A 16049-nucleotide genomic window follows, 5' to 3' on the forward strand; every position below is an offset into this window, starting at 1 on the left:
CGCAGAGCAGACAACAGCCAAGCAGAAGCACATCAGCCAAGTGGCTTGCTCTCAGAGAGAGGCCTGCACTGCCACTTTATGGGTTACACTTTCAATAGGAGGAGACACTGAGCTTCTAATCAGTTCATTTCCCTTGTAACACATTTATTCTTTGTAGGAAGGCAGTTAACACAGCAGCTGCATTTCAGTTCTATTAAGCAAGAATGCTTTGTGCCACTATATCCCCCAATTGTTCCAATTTTCTACTAAGGAAACTGGGGCATGAAGTGAATGCAGGACACACCATGTTAGCAATAAATACAAACACTATATTACCCGAGACATGCTGTTTAGATCCGCAAAGTGCCCATATTCATACTGGCTTGCACAGGCACTTTGAACAGCAGTTGGAGTTCGGTATCCTTTGACTGGAATGCTCCAGATTTCCATCTACCACTCATTTTAAGTGTTAGTAAATTTAATAAATATTATTAAAAAATCCAGGACTGCCTGGGACTGTACACAGTGCTCCCGAATCACTTAAAAGGAAAACTGTACATATTGAAAAATCAATACAGCTTCATCAATAAAATTCATGATATTCTACTCTCAGAGCACTGCCCCAACTAAAATTGAGCCAAGTAAGGAATCTCCAGATTGTCAAAAACATAGGGCATGCAAAAATCATTTCTATCTGCAGTAGAGAGCACTGGTGATATTTACATGGTGCTGAGTTCCTTGCAGGATTAAAGAACTGGGATGTGATGCAGTCCATATTCTTTTGAAACAGGCAAGCACAGGGAGAGAAAGTCATTCCAGTTAGTCAATGCAAGGCTGACACCTCACAGGGAATAAAATAACCATCATCCCATTTATAGTCAGCTCATACCTTAGTGGAATCCAAATCCAAAGCTGTAATCAGGTTTTGATGTAATAAAAGAAAACCAACACCCTTTCTGCATCAGGCTTGAGGGGGGGGAGGGTGTGTGAACGTTTTGGTGGTAAAAAGGGATGATAAACATAAACATGGACTAAAAGGAAAGAAAATCCTTCAGACTATTAACATTCTAATATGCAACTGTAGAAGAACAGAAAAAATCTTGCCTGACTTCTAGGAGGTTGAGAAGCGCAAAGACGGAAGAAACAATCATCATCTACCATTCCCAGCTCACCAGCAACACAATAAATGTTGGACACATTTTGCAACACCAACCTTGCTTTTACCATAAATTGGGAAGAAAAGCTAATCTCCCTCTGTTCCTTACACAGAACAGAAAATGAACAACTGTTTGTTTAAAATCAATGGTAGAATAACCACCAACAGAAATATAAATGGGAAATCTCCCACCCTTTTGTCTCAGCACTCAAAGGAAGGCCCAAATACATACAGAAGGGAGAAATACTGTTTGGAGAGCAGATCAACAAGGCCTTCTCAGAGCCCTCCTCCTGAAAGGGACTTGCCCTGCTGTACTGAGTGAATTCCCTATAATGCTGGCAAAACAGTTTTTAGGATAAAATATCAGCTGAACAGCAAGAAAAACCTAAAGTTGAACCATTAAGTGGCAATCTTGGACCAAATAGGAAATAGGGAGCTTATGCCAAAGACATTGTGCAACCCTATGCAGCTTTATAGATCTCTGTGTGGAGATGTTATTGTGCACCTCAGCTCAGCACAAAACCTGCCCCGTCTCTTGCAGTGAATTTATTTATTGCTCCCACTACAAGAGCAATCACATTAGAAGAGAACATGGACATCCTTAATAGGATTTGCTGTTTGTCATTGCTGCATGCTCTTTCAAATGACTCAAGTAACTCTGTGTAATCAGGCTATGAGGCTATATAGCTGCTCCTCAGAGATCTCAGAACAATCTCAGAACAGCTGACGCACATGAAGCCTCCCAACACCTTGGAAGGAACACTGCAGTAAAAGCAAAACACTCACTTCTTTCTTACAGCTCTGCTGTTATGCTAATAGAGAGAATAGACCTGCATCCAGGAGGAACAGAACTTCTGAATCCATCCAGGATTCATAATTACAGACACCCATTTCATCAGCACAACCTGTTGCCAAATTTTATTGCAAAAATAAATAAAGTAAGAGCTCTTAATGAAAAAAAAAAAAAAAAAAAAAAAAAAAAAGGCAGCATGAAGATTGAAGTTGCAAGACCTAGTGTTCTTGGAAAACAGTAGTATTAGTGTGTATTAGTGTCTAATAAGATTCGCATTTTGCTTTTTTTTTTTTTTTTTTAATGAGAAACAGCAAGGAATCTAACTACTTCCCAGTATGAACTGAACAAAGAAAATCAAATTAAACCTGGACTGATCTTTGCTTTTCCTCATGCTGTTTGGGAACACGTGCAGAGCTTGGTTTCTTTAAAATAATCATTTAGGTGGTCATTTCTCCATCTTAGTCCAAAGGTTCCCAGACTAATGCTGCACTATGTTAGTCTGGTGTACTGGGTTTGTATTTCCTCTTGCTGTATTTCCTCTTGCTGGTCCTAGAGTTTGCATTGCACCAAGACAGCCTGTGCTACAGTTCTACAGCTTGAGATGCATCCATAAGCACAGTAAAACAAAAGTGACTTTTCCTGATCTTAAGTGAAGTTTTAACACTCAGCTAGTTACACTGAATACCATGGTTTAAAAAAAATAAATAAATTTCACCATTGTAATGCTTTTGTAGGTTACTTTTTTTAGCCCTACTCCAGCAGGGCTAGGGAGGTGATCGTCCCCCTGTACTCGGCTCTGGTGAGGCCGCACCTCGAGTACTGTGTTCAGTTTTGGGCCCCTCGCTACAAGAAGGACATGGAGGTGCTTGAGCGGGTCCAGAGAAGGGCGAAAAAGCTGGTGAGGGGCCTGGAGAACAAGTCCTACGAGGAGCGGCTGAGGGAGCTGGGCTTGTTCAACCTGGAGAAAAGGAGGCTCAGGGGCGACCATATTGCTCTTTACATATACCTTAAAGGAGGCTGTAGAGAGGTGGGTGTTGGTCTGTTCTCCCACGTGCCTGGTGACAGGACGAGGGGGAATGGGCTTAAGTTGAGCCAGGGGAATTTTAGATTAGATGTTAGGAAGAACTTCTTCACTGAAAGGGTTGTGAGGCATTGGAACAGGCTGCCCAGGGAAGTGGTGGAGTCACCATCCCTGGAAGTCTTTAAAAGACGTTTAGATGTAGAGCTTAGGGATATGGTTTAGTGGGGACTGTTAGTGTTAGGTTAGAGGTTGGACTCAATGATCTTGAGGTCTCTTCCAACCTAGAAATTCTGTGATTCTGTGATTTTGTCAGCACTTCAGAGATATAACTAAGTTTAGCCTGTGGTGTACAGAAGTAGAGAGCAGGTTTAATGCACTAATTGCTAAGTTACTTTGGCCCCTGACAAAATTGGCGTTCAGGTTCTTTAACTGTTTCTAACCTCATCCAAATACAGTTCCTCAAAGACAGAAAGTCCCCTTTAATGTTGTCTTAGTCACTATGAAAACCAGAGTCAGTTGTAGTTACCTGCTTTTTTGTGTTTATGCTTATGAGGGAGGTTCCCCATCATCCACCAACTGCAGATTCAAATATTGATTTTTTTTTTAATTTGGCCTCAAAGGAGGTTGTAGTAGGGCGAGGGTCAGTCTCTTCTCCCAAGCAACAGGACAGGAAGAAATGGCCTCAAGTTGCACTGGAAGAAGTTTAGGGTGGATATTGGGAATAAGTTCTTCACTGAAAGCGTTGTGAGGCATTGGAACAGAATGCACATGGAAGTGAAGTCACCATGCCTGTAGGTATTCAAAAGATGTGTAGATGGGGTGGTTAGGGTCGTGGCTTAGTGGTAGAGTTGGTAATGCTAGATTAACAGACTTGATTATCTCAGAAGTCTTTTCCAACCTAAATGATTCTATGAAATTAACACTGTCAGCTTCAAATCTACTCACAGTAAGTGTGTGCAACTTTTTTTTTCTTAAATGAGTCCTAGAAACAAGAGATTTTAGAAGACTGATTGCAGTGGCTTGCATATTGCCAAATATGGCTGGAGGATGGTAAGGAGAAGCAAAATGGACACAAAACGAGATGCAAACAAGTTTTGCAGAAAATGCCACAAACTTTGGTCATAGCAGGTAACCTCAAAGTTGCATGGCAAAGAATAAGAGACTGAATCAATTTTGATGCGGTGTTGTGTAACTGAAATGGTAGCCTGCAATTAGGTTTTCCTACAGGAGAGACTGCACACTTGTTACTGACACTAGCTATTGGAAGACAGTATTTTCCAGAGCAATTCATATCTACTGGCATGATTGCCTGGAAAACATGACTAGCTCAATGGAATTGTCCTCCCCTTTTAAAGTTGAACTCTTAAGTTAAAGGAAGTGGAGGGGTGGGGATGGCACAGAGCTGGAATTGAAGTTAAATTAAAAAGAAAATTCAAGGTAAAGAAGCCTCATTTAAACTTTAAAATATACCTGCACAGCACTGTCTACTTCTATACCTATAAAGAGACTTCCAGCTAAAGTTCACAATGCCTTAGTACTCAGCAGTTTTGCATGAACGGCCCTTAAATTCAATTTAATTCCCTTAACTAAATGAAAAAAACTCAGCAGAAAAAATCCACACAACAGACATAAGGAAAAATGTATATTGAGCACTATAAGTCCTGATGTATATGGATTTTGAGGTTATTTGTTAATGAGGAATGTTTGGCTATTCAGTATCAGAAAAACTGTTCCAACCAAATTAACCTAATGCCAAGCATCTTTACCAGGAATTACAATGAAAAACCTGTCAGCTTCCTTACTGGAGGATACCAAGACCCATTTACAGAAGCATTCTGCACAAATAAAGGGTTTTTAAGTGCTTTATTTGTCCATTTGGAATGATTAGTATTTATAATCAACAACATAAATCTACCCCTCAATGAAAGACCTGACAGCTTGTTATTACCAAGCATATTACAGCCTGCTGAAGGGTGAAGAATTACAGACATAAGGATGAATAACATTATATCACCATTAAATCACTTACTCTGTTCATAACAGTTTAATCCTCTAACATTAATAAATTAAGATTAGAAAAAATAATCAACATTTCCAGTGACAAAATACACTGTGTTTAGTACACAAAATAACAACAGTAGTTTATTACACTAGTGCATTAAAAGGTACTAAAAAATGGACAACTCCTTTGGAATAACTTCTTCGTTGCTAATCTTACATAAACATTGCCTGCAGCCCACACAAGATTTTCCTATTAGGGAAATCTATCACAAGTAAAATAAGTTTATTCTACTAACTTTTTCTCTTGTATTCGTTATTATTTGAATATAAGGACCTAAAATTAGATTCCTTCACGTCTGGAGTTCCCAGTGACATCCCCTCTTAAATCAAGCAAGTAATGAGCAGATTTGCATCCACACTTCAACCACTAGAATGAAACTAAAGTAGAAAACAGTTTTTTTATTTTTCAACCCATTTAAAGAAACAATATTTGGAAGCCTTCTACAAGAATTTCAAACTTCAGTGCTTTAGACCATTGTTTAAGGTTACTTGCACATATGAAATTTGCGCTTATGAATGATTCATAACCAGCTGTATAATTCTTACAAAACTAAAAAATTTCATCTCCACTTACTAGAGATGAAATTGGGGCCCCTTCCTTCTTCAAAACCTGACTTGGAAGAAAAACTTCTAAAAAAAATTATAGTAATAATTTCTATTGCATTAACTCTATCTTAGGTGACAGCTTTGAAGACCAAAGTCAATGCTTACCGGAAACAGCCTTCAAAATAGAATGGATCCAAGTAACATTCGGCATAAATTGAAGTATATTGCAAATCTGTTTCTCAAAAGAATCTCCAAGATTCTCAAAGTTACTGCCTGCTTCAGATAGCCTTATTCAGATACAAGTGGCCTATCATGTTTGCAGAAGTACTTGCTTGCCAATTAAATAAGATGTGAATGTGAAAAGCAGACACAGGAGGCATGTTTTGTTATGGCAACAGAGATTTTCATTCTAAATAATGAACAGAAAACTTCACAAGCCAGCTGATGAAAATCCCATTCACTAGCTCATTATAGTCACAATGATTTTTTTCCTGTAGCACAGTAACTTGGAAAAAAATGTGAAATATCAAAAAGAGTCCCTCCTTTCAGACTGCATTTCTGATCCTTCAGAATCTTACTCCCTGATGCATCGAAGTTTAAAAACAGACACTTGTGTCAACACCAGTGCCTGACACACTAGGCAATTCTGTCTGTATCTACCTGCTGTCACTTACCTTATGAACAGGTTGCAAAGTGTTATGGGCAAGGATGTTTTTTTCCCTGTTACCTTTAATGCAAGTACATGATAGTATCCATACCTCCTCTGTGCTAGAATAATATAATCAACTCCATAACATATTGTTATACTTGAATTATTTTATGTTCTAAGCTTTAGATCATCACAAATGAGAGATGGATGCCAAGGCTTCTAGGAACAAAAAGACATTTTTCGATATATGACCTGACATCGAATGCCAGCATCCAGGATTCTGGATTTTTATTCTTTGCAGCAGGCAAACAAAAACACAAAGCTTTCAATAACGAACTGCAAATTACAGTATCTTCTAATCTATTTCAATCCTTTCATTGGACAAAGGAGGTAGTTGAGAAATAAGGCATATCCTGCATTGCCTGTTCACTTTGTACGGCACATTTCCATTCCACTGAAAACACGATATATTTTAAGGCTGGCAGTGTAAGTTGGAAGAAGTAATAAAATACATTTGGAGTATTTATTGTAATGTCTAGCCTCAGACTGTAGTAGAAACACAGGCAAAGCATCTTTTTTCTTAACACAGAAAATTACATTCTTCATCTAAATGAAATCTGAAAATGATAAACCTACAACAGTATGGGGCCACTGGCATTTAATTCTTCAAGAGTGAAAGGAATGGACACAATCATGTTAGTGTTAAAAATGCAGCTTTAAAAGCCTTTATCATATACGAACTTCCAAAGTTATCTTAAAATGAGCTGGAAAGTTAAGACCTTGTTATTCAAAGGATTTAAATCCACAAAGTTGTTTTCATTGTTACCTTGAACTAAAGTTCACCCCCAGAAATCTAAGAGCAAAAATCCCATAGCAACCAGGGGATAAAGTTAGTCATGTTTATAACTAGTCAAGTAAACTTTTAACAAATAGGATGAGGATTCAGGTTCTTTTCCATCAGATCAATCACAGTGTTGTCCCCAAAGTTTAAGCTGTCTCTTCTTCAAAGAAAGATGAGAACTGCATTCTCCAAATGCAAAAGCCACCTCAGCTAGCTTCAACATGAAAGTTGTCAAACTGAGCAAACTCAAATGAGCGAGTTCCAATAGCAGCCCATCCGTTACTTGGTTTAGAAATGGTGACATTCTCCCAGAGTGGATAACCATTTAACAGCCCTGAGGCAGAAGCGCCCTGTCAGAAAACAGAAAGAAAGTTAGCTTTGTAAAATCCAGCAATCAAATGTGTTGACACTGAGACAGCCTGTAAGGAAGATGAGACAAGCCTGAAAGGTGTCAGGTGAACTCTCAACTCCGTTTCACACATTTTCCACGCGGAGGTACTTCTAAATAATCACATAGAACCATACAGTGCTTATCAGCTCTGTGAAACACATCTAATGCCTTTACAGTTCATATATAGAAGGTTCATCTTTCCCCAACTCGCAGCTTGCAAACTCACTGCAGAATCTCAAAGGTACACTGGTTTTCTTCTTGTGTTGGTGTCATATTCCCTTAAAACAGCCAGCTGTTTTGAAGGGCTTAGCAAAGCTAGAGCTACCTGGAACTACAAAGCAGTTCTTTTGTGGATATAATACACCTGGCATTGACTCTGCACAATTAGGCAAAAAGTCAAAAGAAGAAAAGAATGATGCATTTTAGTCATTAAGTTTAAAGGAGGGAATTAGAGAACTTTCAAGTATAATGTTACCATTAAAATTAAGAACAGTTTCAGTAAAAGTTAAATTTTAACTTGCCAATAACTTGTTAACTTGCACTAACTTGTTAGAAAAAAAATAAAAAGCATTCTATTTTACCTGTATTTCTTAATCTGAGGGATAATTACAGACACAGGTAAAACCAAAGAATACTTTCTAAAAAGCAATATGAGAGCTCTCACACAATCAATATTGAGGCCTCTACAATTCTGTTATTGCCTCAAAGGCATGTTTAGCACAAAATATTTTAACAGCGCAGATGGAAGTCTGTAGCATCGTAATTTTAAGATTAACAAATGTCATTGTTTTGTGCTTTACATAGTTTACTCTCATCTTTAGTACCACATTCAGGTTAGTAAGCACCTTAGTCTATTTTACAGATAGCAGTCACTGTCATAAATGTGGGTGTACAAAAACAAAACTAAATTACTTCTATTTCAATGAATGTCTCAGATAAGAGCATCTCTTTGTCTCCCAGTACAAAAGAATAAAAGGGAAAAAAAAAGCTTCTAACACTCACTGACATTTTAGCATGAGAGAAAGACTTAACACTGAATCTCAAAGACAGTTTGTTTCTGTACAAGATATCCTCAACTAGGATTTACACTTCCTCATTATTTCAGGCCACATGCAGTTGTGAAGGTTATATTAGGCAAGGGAATTAGGCACTCAGCAGAGGAGCTTAGAGCCTTTGAGTTACTTGCAACAACATCAATTCCAGCTAATTGCACAGGTATATTTTAAATAAAGTTTGATATCAGTTTTCTCACCAAGTAACTATGGTCAAAAAGGTAAACACACACACCAAAAAACCAAACATACTTTAGACAGGCTTCTAATCAACTGCAGACCATTTTTACTGCAAAATACCCATGCTTCCTCAGTACAGGAAAGAAGAATAGCTGCTCAACCAAGTTCCCCAGTTCCAAGCCCTTAGGAGGCACCACCTATGAGGACTTGGCACTCAAAGAGAATTGATGGGAATCAGATTCATAAAGCAGACTAGTTTAGTAGAGTCTTTAGAACAGGAAGTCAGGTCATGATCCTTTCATTAGATTAAGCAAAGTATTTGCCTCTAGCCATCCTATCACCAGCTTTCAACTCATGTTTCTGGTTCTCTTCTATGCCCTCTCCAGTTTCTCAAGACCTCTCTAAAAATATATGCAGCAGAATGAGGTATAGTATTTCAACATTGGTTTAAAGTAACAAATAGAGATATTTTTGTTGCTTTATATAAGTAATCTAATGCAAACAGTCTCTCAGCAGAGGAGCATAGTTTTGTCTAAGCCATTTAGTATTGGAATTTTCATTGCTGATTTTCTAGCTTTTTAGCCCATGTCCTTACCTGGATGTTGAGTGTAAGTGTGTGCCATGCATTGGCCCGGACACCAGAAAGTCCCTTCATTAATACTTCTTCTCCAGCTGTAAAAACATGCTTAAGGTTAGCAAAGTGCTATTTCACCCTTTTGCCAAGACAAATACCAAACTAGCAAAAAAGAAAACCTCATTTTCAGAGATGTTCAGGACCAAAAATCTAAAAATTTCATTTGCAGCATGGAGGGCTTAATATATAACCTAGACTCTGTACTGTCTGTGCATTCCCCCATTTTGGCAAGACCTTTTCTCTTCTGAAACCTCCAATGCTATTTGGCCTGAAATACAGACTCCCTCTACTCAGAATACAGGTTGACAAAATATGAGAGTAATTATTGCTCTATTTGTTCTACAGATCTCCTTGTTTACATACTAGAACTTTATGAATTCAGAGGATTTGAGATGCCACATCATATTGCTGAGTTCTAGGCCAAAATTTAAACTAAGAAGAAATCGGGCATGATTGACACCTGGTTAAGAGACCTTAGAAAAAAACAAACCTAAGCACTAGAAGTAGAATCTTCGATTATTCAACAGACAGTTTTAGCTGCAAGTTAATTTAATATTCAGGCTCCCTTCCAGAAAAATATAAAAATCGCTGAAAATAGATGTGGAGAAAAAGTTATACGGCCTAATAAGTGTCCCCATCTGAAATAATTAGGTCATTAATCAAAATCCCCTCAACTAGGAAAAACTATTCTTTAAGTAATGCTGATATCTTAACAATAGAACGGACCACAGCCCATTCTAAACACAAGCATGTTTTTACACAGAGATGAACTTAAGTTGTGCAGTTACACATTGCGAAGTTTCCCTAAGGAACAACAATGCGTTAAGAGAAGGTAACAGAATGCCTATGTTACAATACTATACCTAACCATGGTGAAGAAAAAATAAGAAGTGGAAAACTAAAGCCATCAAATAGAATAGGAGATATTTTTAAGGCCTAGTGCAGTGTGAAATTCATCACTATAGGCTATCTTCGCATGAGATGTACTGTAGATTTAGAAGTTGCATTTGAGTCAGAAACTATTTCTTCCTAGGCATAGCAGAAGAACACAAAACAAACCTTTCTGTAACACTGAATCAGAGTATTTATGAAAAGCAAAATAATTTGCATTTGCTATTATAAAATAGCTTTCTGACTATCTTCTGCTGATGAAACCTGAGAACAAGAAATGGAATGCCTATTAATGTTCAGATGCTCTTGCTTGCATAAGAAATATGACCATCATTACAGCATAGTGGGTCAAGTGATGGCAGATGAGTAACAAAAACTGAATGATTACCTTAATAAAAACATTAAGCACAGTCGATGTCCATACATCAGCATCTGCTTTTACTAAATGGCTGCTTACCTAAGTCACCAGTGACTCTGTAGGTGCCATCTGCATAAACCCAGAAGAAAACTCCTTTCGTACGACGAACGTATATCCCACCATTGTCAACTCTTCCAGCAATAAACACACCCCCATCATCTTGCTTTTCTATGTAGATGTCACAAGTGACTGTCAGATTCACCCTGTAAGAGCAGTTAAGTTTTTTTTTTTTTTAAATGAGAAAAAAATGGAATTTTTTGAGCAGTCAGTAGATAGAGTACTCCCTACATAGTACAGCAACCTTCTTGAGAAAAGATTTAGGCATCCTAATTGGGACCTAAGGGTGTGAGAGACACAGATTCATCTTCACTGATGACTTGTCAGGACTGGTTGTTTCCACCTGTGAGTTCACAAATTTTCTCAGTATGAATATTTCTTCTAATAGACCAACAACAAACCTAAGTGTATTGCCAACATGTTAAAATCTGTTACACAAAAGGTTTGTGTTGTCCACAGTAAAGCTTTCGGGCTTACAAAAATGGAAGTTGCTTTTAGATACCAATCAAACCCAAGTTTCAAGGCAATACTACCACATTCTGTTAGAATTTTAACTTAATTTCTCTAACATTTTTAACATATAGGCCAGGTCTTAGGAAACTCAGACCTCTTGCTCAACACGCAGAACAATTTTTTTTTAAAACAGAAAGTTCAGATAGGTTGAAATTACTTGATTTTTTTCCTGAGCCAATACTTCATCTCAACTGTAAAGCATCAGGTTTTACATGTAATGACAGTTGCAAAGGAAAAAAAAAGTATCTACCATTAAGCAAAGGAATACCAGAACAATCAAATAGCACTTAGAAAATTTACCCGAGTTGCAGCACTAGCTTCTTAGAAGTAAAAAATTATGTCTATTAATGAACGTTCAGCAAGTTACATTTCTACATCCCATATCTGAATCGACTTCCAATAAACTGTTGTGAATATAGATACAGCTACAAAGTCATGTATTTAGGAAGTTTCCAATTATTCAGTTATTTACTAAACATAGAAAAACACTCAATGTCCTCAGCTCAGCTGACAGAAATCATTAAGGATACCTATATCAGGAAGTCGTCTTCTCAGATCTTACATAAAAGAAGAGTCTCATATGTCATTCTAATACAATGTTATTAAAAGTATCAGGTTCTTGGATAGACATTCATTACACAAACTGTGTGAGATTTCTTTCTTGCCTCCCTATGTATTAAACAAAAGACTCCCACATCCTGCTCAAGATATTATAATATTGGAATCAGTGAGAGTTAAATAGTAATATTTATAGGATATAGTTAGGCTCAGCATAACAAGAGCAAAATTTAAATTTAGGAGTAGAAATACAGAACTTTCACAAGCACAAGATTAAAATCTAAACTAAAACTAAAGAATCCTCAACTTTAATCATAATAAACTGCTATTGATGACTGAAGTCAAACATCTTCCCATAGAGAAATTCAGAGCAAGATTAGTTCAATATTTATTTTTATAGTGTACAATAACGGTTGAAAATATCTACCCAGGCTTAAACTGGAGACAAAGCATGCAAATCAAAGGGCCTGAAATTGAAGATTTTCATTACAAAACATCACAGGTGTGTAAAACTTCAGTAACCTGGTGAGTATTCAAGAAGCAAGTTTGTTTTGAAAATAAGATAAGAACTCGAAGTGGAACCAAAATGAAAAAAAAAATAGGAAGATTCCTAGGGATTTCAGTATAGTAATTTAAGAGTACATTAAATATGACCTACTCAATGAGGGGGAGCTGATAAGGGGAATACAAGGCTTTACTTAACAAAAGGCTGCAGAAAGTAAATGAAAGATCTCCAGCTACAAGATAGCGGTATGTTTTCAGGCTTCAGAGCAAAGTGATTTGATCACTTGTCACAGTCAGAAGTAAGTTTGATGTATGTTATGAAAAAGCATTTGGTTGAACACTGATGTCACCACAGTGAAAGAACAGACAAAATGGCTATTTTAAAAAACATACCAAAAATTTAAGCTAGACTCTTCCAAATTAAACAAAAAAATCTTAAGCATTAGGTTTATCACTAGTACTAAGCTAATTATCTAACAGGCTCTTTCCCAAATATTTTTTTAATTTTAATTAACATTATGCTAAAATATGCTGTTCCATTACAAATTACTGCCATCATAGCTCCTAGAAAGAACTGTAATCATAATCATACTCTTATGAGACTGGGAAATCTCAGTTGCATCTACCCAGAAACAAAACCGTTTTAAGCAGAAGGTGAATCAAATCCACACAATTCTAGGAACTGCTCAGAAGATGGCAGTCTACAACAATTAAAAACTGCACTATCTCCTGAATTATCTCACTGACATGAAATTGATCAAGTCACTAACAATCAAGCAGCACAGTATAAGATTAAGTAATTTACACTGAATTATTTTTTTGTCCTATTTGAAAAACATACAAAAACTAGTGCTCACTTCAAAATTAGCATTCTGCTTGTGTGATACTGATATTTTGAGTTGGTCTTCCCATGTCCGTTTTTCTCAAATAACAGCATGAACAAGTATGTCCAGCATGAGTTTAGGAAAAATTTTCTCCAATATAGTGGAGCACTGGGCCATGTTACTTAGAGATGAGGTGGAATATCCATCCTTGGATGTTTTCAGGACTTATTTAGACAAAGATAAAGTTGACCTGAACTATTAGCATTGGCAAGAGATCCGAGAAGGGTTCAATGACTTAAGAAAGTCTGTCAGTTATCATTTCTACACATCTACAGATAGCCTGAATGCACAGACTAGCTGTGCAAGAGAAATTAAGTTTGAAATAGATCGATTAATCATAACCCACACTGGTAAGGATGACATTTTCCCCAGATATCACCAAAAATAGTGTTTACATACCAATGAAAATTTCCTATGATACTGATGGTCTGGTCTGCATCAGAAACCCAAGTGATGGGTCTCTGAACTACCACCTGTCGGAGTGTGAAAACATGATCTCCTGGGTCAGAACCATTTATGAAGTACTCAAATACACCTGTCTGATCTGCAAAATTTGGAGCTTCGCTGAAAGGTGGATTACCTGTTCAGAGAATAAAATGCATATGAAAACCAAAACATTATTTTTGTTCTGTCTACTCACTCTTGCTTTCAGAAGTTTCCTCTGAAGATATTCTCCAGACTTCTTACTCTATCAAAGTACAGACTCCAAAAACTGAAGTTTTGGAAGTAGGCCAGTTTTCATAATCACATGAACAAAGTAAATTACCTTCTATCTTTCTTCACAAAAACTAGTTCAGTATATTTGAGCTGTATCTTTTGCATCAAAGAACTGTAGCAGCCACCCAATTAAGAGCTAGAATTAAATATATTTCCTTACAAGTGAGGTATACACCTGTAAGTTAACAGAGAAACTGGAATAAATAAGCAAAAACAAAACACATTTAAATTACTTCATACCTCCCAGACCAGAGGACTCAAATACCACAGTTATGGCCTTTCTACATTGAGACTGTATCCTGTGCATAAATGAAGTTTTTCAACAGAGAATTCTGACTTACGAATATTGAAATCATCTTTGTAATTTGATGGAAAGGGCTGAGGTGGGGGAGGCTCTGGACAACTACATTTCCGCCCTGTCTTGAGTGTGGTTAAAGTATAGACTTCATCCACGTCTAGGTCTATAGAAAAGCTTCCCCTCCAGACCTGAAATTAAATAAAGCTCAAGCTGCAAAAAATCAAAACTAAATTACAAAATACCCAAGTTTCTGAGTTAAAGGATATTCTCTAAAGGCTGATTTGAGGCAAAAATCTTATCTTCTTGCCTCGGTGTTTAATATCTCCAAATTATTTTTGAAAATTACTTCCCCCAAACTCCTCATTACCTCGAAGTTAGTTTGTATACAGCTAGTAAAGCTATAGTCAAACAGAGCTTAATTATACAGTTCAGGCATCAAAGGCAAGAAGTTTCAGCAACAGGGAAAAACATCAGGAGTTACAGAGAAACTGCTGGGAACATCCTGTTGTGGGAAGTACTTAAGTCGTATTAGGCACAGTGCTCTGTTTTTGAGAAAAGTTACTTTAACATTAACCAGTTTGAGGAAGTACTTTAAAAAAAAAAATTAAGTTTGCGATGTATGTCCCAAATACATTCTTAATGCTTTGAGTAGTACAAAAAGTTATCCCAACAGAGGCTCTTTTCTCAAAAAGATTTCTTCTAAATACACCCATTGAACACACACATCCCAAAAGTTCGACAATGAATGTGGGCGGAGAAGCCAAAAAATTAGAATGTTATCACCTTCAGGCCAGAGGAATACTACAACTACCACCTTGCAAATCCTTCTACAGCAGGAACTTCAGTGCTGGAATATCTGGAATAATGCTAACACCCAGTGTATGAGCATGAATAAAGTTAGGTTTAACAAATGACGCTCGGTTCTACTATACTGACATTTTATTGCATTTCAAAACCACAGGCTGAAAATTCAGTAAGGTAGTCCAGAAAATGGAAAAGGACATCCACATGCATCACAATGGGATCACTTAATTTCATTACTTTCAAAGTATATATCTACAAGAAAGCAGTAATGTTTCAGCCCTACAAAACAAACTGCATCACCAGTCTACTCAGCGATTATCTTTATGAACACACACTGAATACCATCAAACTTCTCTCTGAAGAGCCAAGTACAAGTTACCTTAGATTGCCTTATGTGATTCTTTTTACTTCATAATCCTACATTGCAAAACAAAAAAAAGCATCTTTTTTGCACTTCCATTTCTTAAACATAATAATACAAAAGATTAATAAAACTAATTAACTTACATCTAAAGGTTGGAGTTGCTTGAATAAAATAGAGTTCGCAGATTCAAAATCAAGCCTTGAATACCACACTTGAAGGGTTTCCACCAAATACTACAATGAAATGTAACAAAATTAAGAAAAAAACACCACACAACTCCAATATTGACCTCAAGAAACATCAATCCTTTATGGGTGTATAACTTCTGTTATTTTAGAGCTGTTGATCTCATTAGCAGTCACCCCTCTATTCTGCTAGCCATAACGTACTTTATATTTTTGTAGATTTTATGTCGATAAACCCACATTATACAGTCAGCTGCAGTTATTTTCCTGGAAAGGAACTGATGACAACTAGAAAGGTCATGAGATCATAACCATGCTAGCCAGGCAACCTATATCAGAAGCTCAAAGCACTCAGTCTTGAAATAAATCCTAAAGAAAAATCCAACTGTGTATCTGTTCCCGGGAATTTTTTCTTCAATATACGTATTATTAGACCAGGAGGGTAGTAACTGTACAAATTCAGCTATGATATTACATGTTATGGTGAAAGCAGAAGTATAATGTTTAAAACTTTGGCAGGTATATAACAGCCTATAGTACTGGAGGTCAAGAC

At 36.9% G+C, this 16049-nt stretch overlaps 1 protein-coding gene across 2 annotated transcripts in view; it reads right to left on the reverse strand.

Moving 5' to 3' along the window:
• Positions 1-4803: 4803 nt before the first annotated feature.
• The window catches only part of GALC (galactosylceramidase), a 40428-nt gene continuing 29182 nt past the window's right edge, over positions 4804-16049 (reverse strand). For both annotated transcript variants that reach the window (XM_082762065.1, XM_082762066.1), the window contains exons 12-17: positions 15455-15544; positions 14187-14331; positions 13528-13708; positions 10652-10815; positions 9265-9341; positions 4804-7396 (exon numbers count right to left, since the gene is read on the reverse strand). In XM_082762065.1, the coding sequence (XP_082618191.1) occupies positions 7253-7396; positions 9265-9341; positions 10652-10815; positions 13528-13708; positions 14187-14331; positions 15455-15544 (801 nt within the window). In that variant the 3' untranslated portion in view covers positions 4804-7252. The remainder of the gene's footprint in view (positions 7397-9264; positions 9342-10651; positions 10816-13527; positions 13709-14186; positions 14332-15454; positions 15545-16049) is intronic.

Source organism: Aythya marila (genome assembly GCF_965140915.1).
Source record: "Aythya marila genome assembly, chromosome: 5".
Taxonomy (NCBI): Eukaryota; Metazoa; Chordata; class Aves; order Anseriformes; family Anatidae; genus Aythya; species Aythya marila.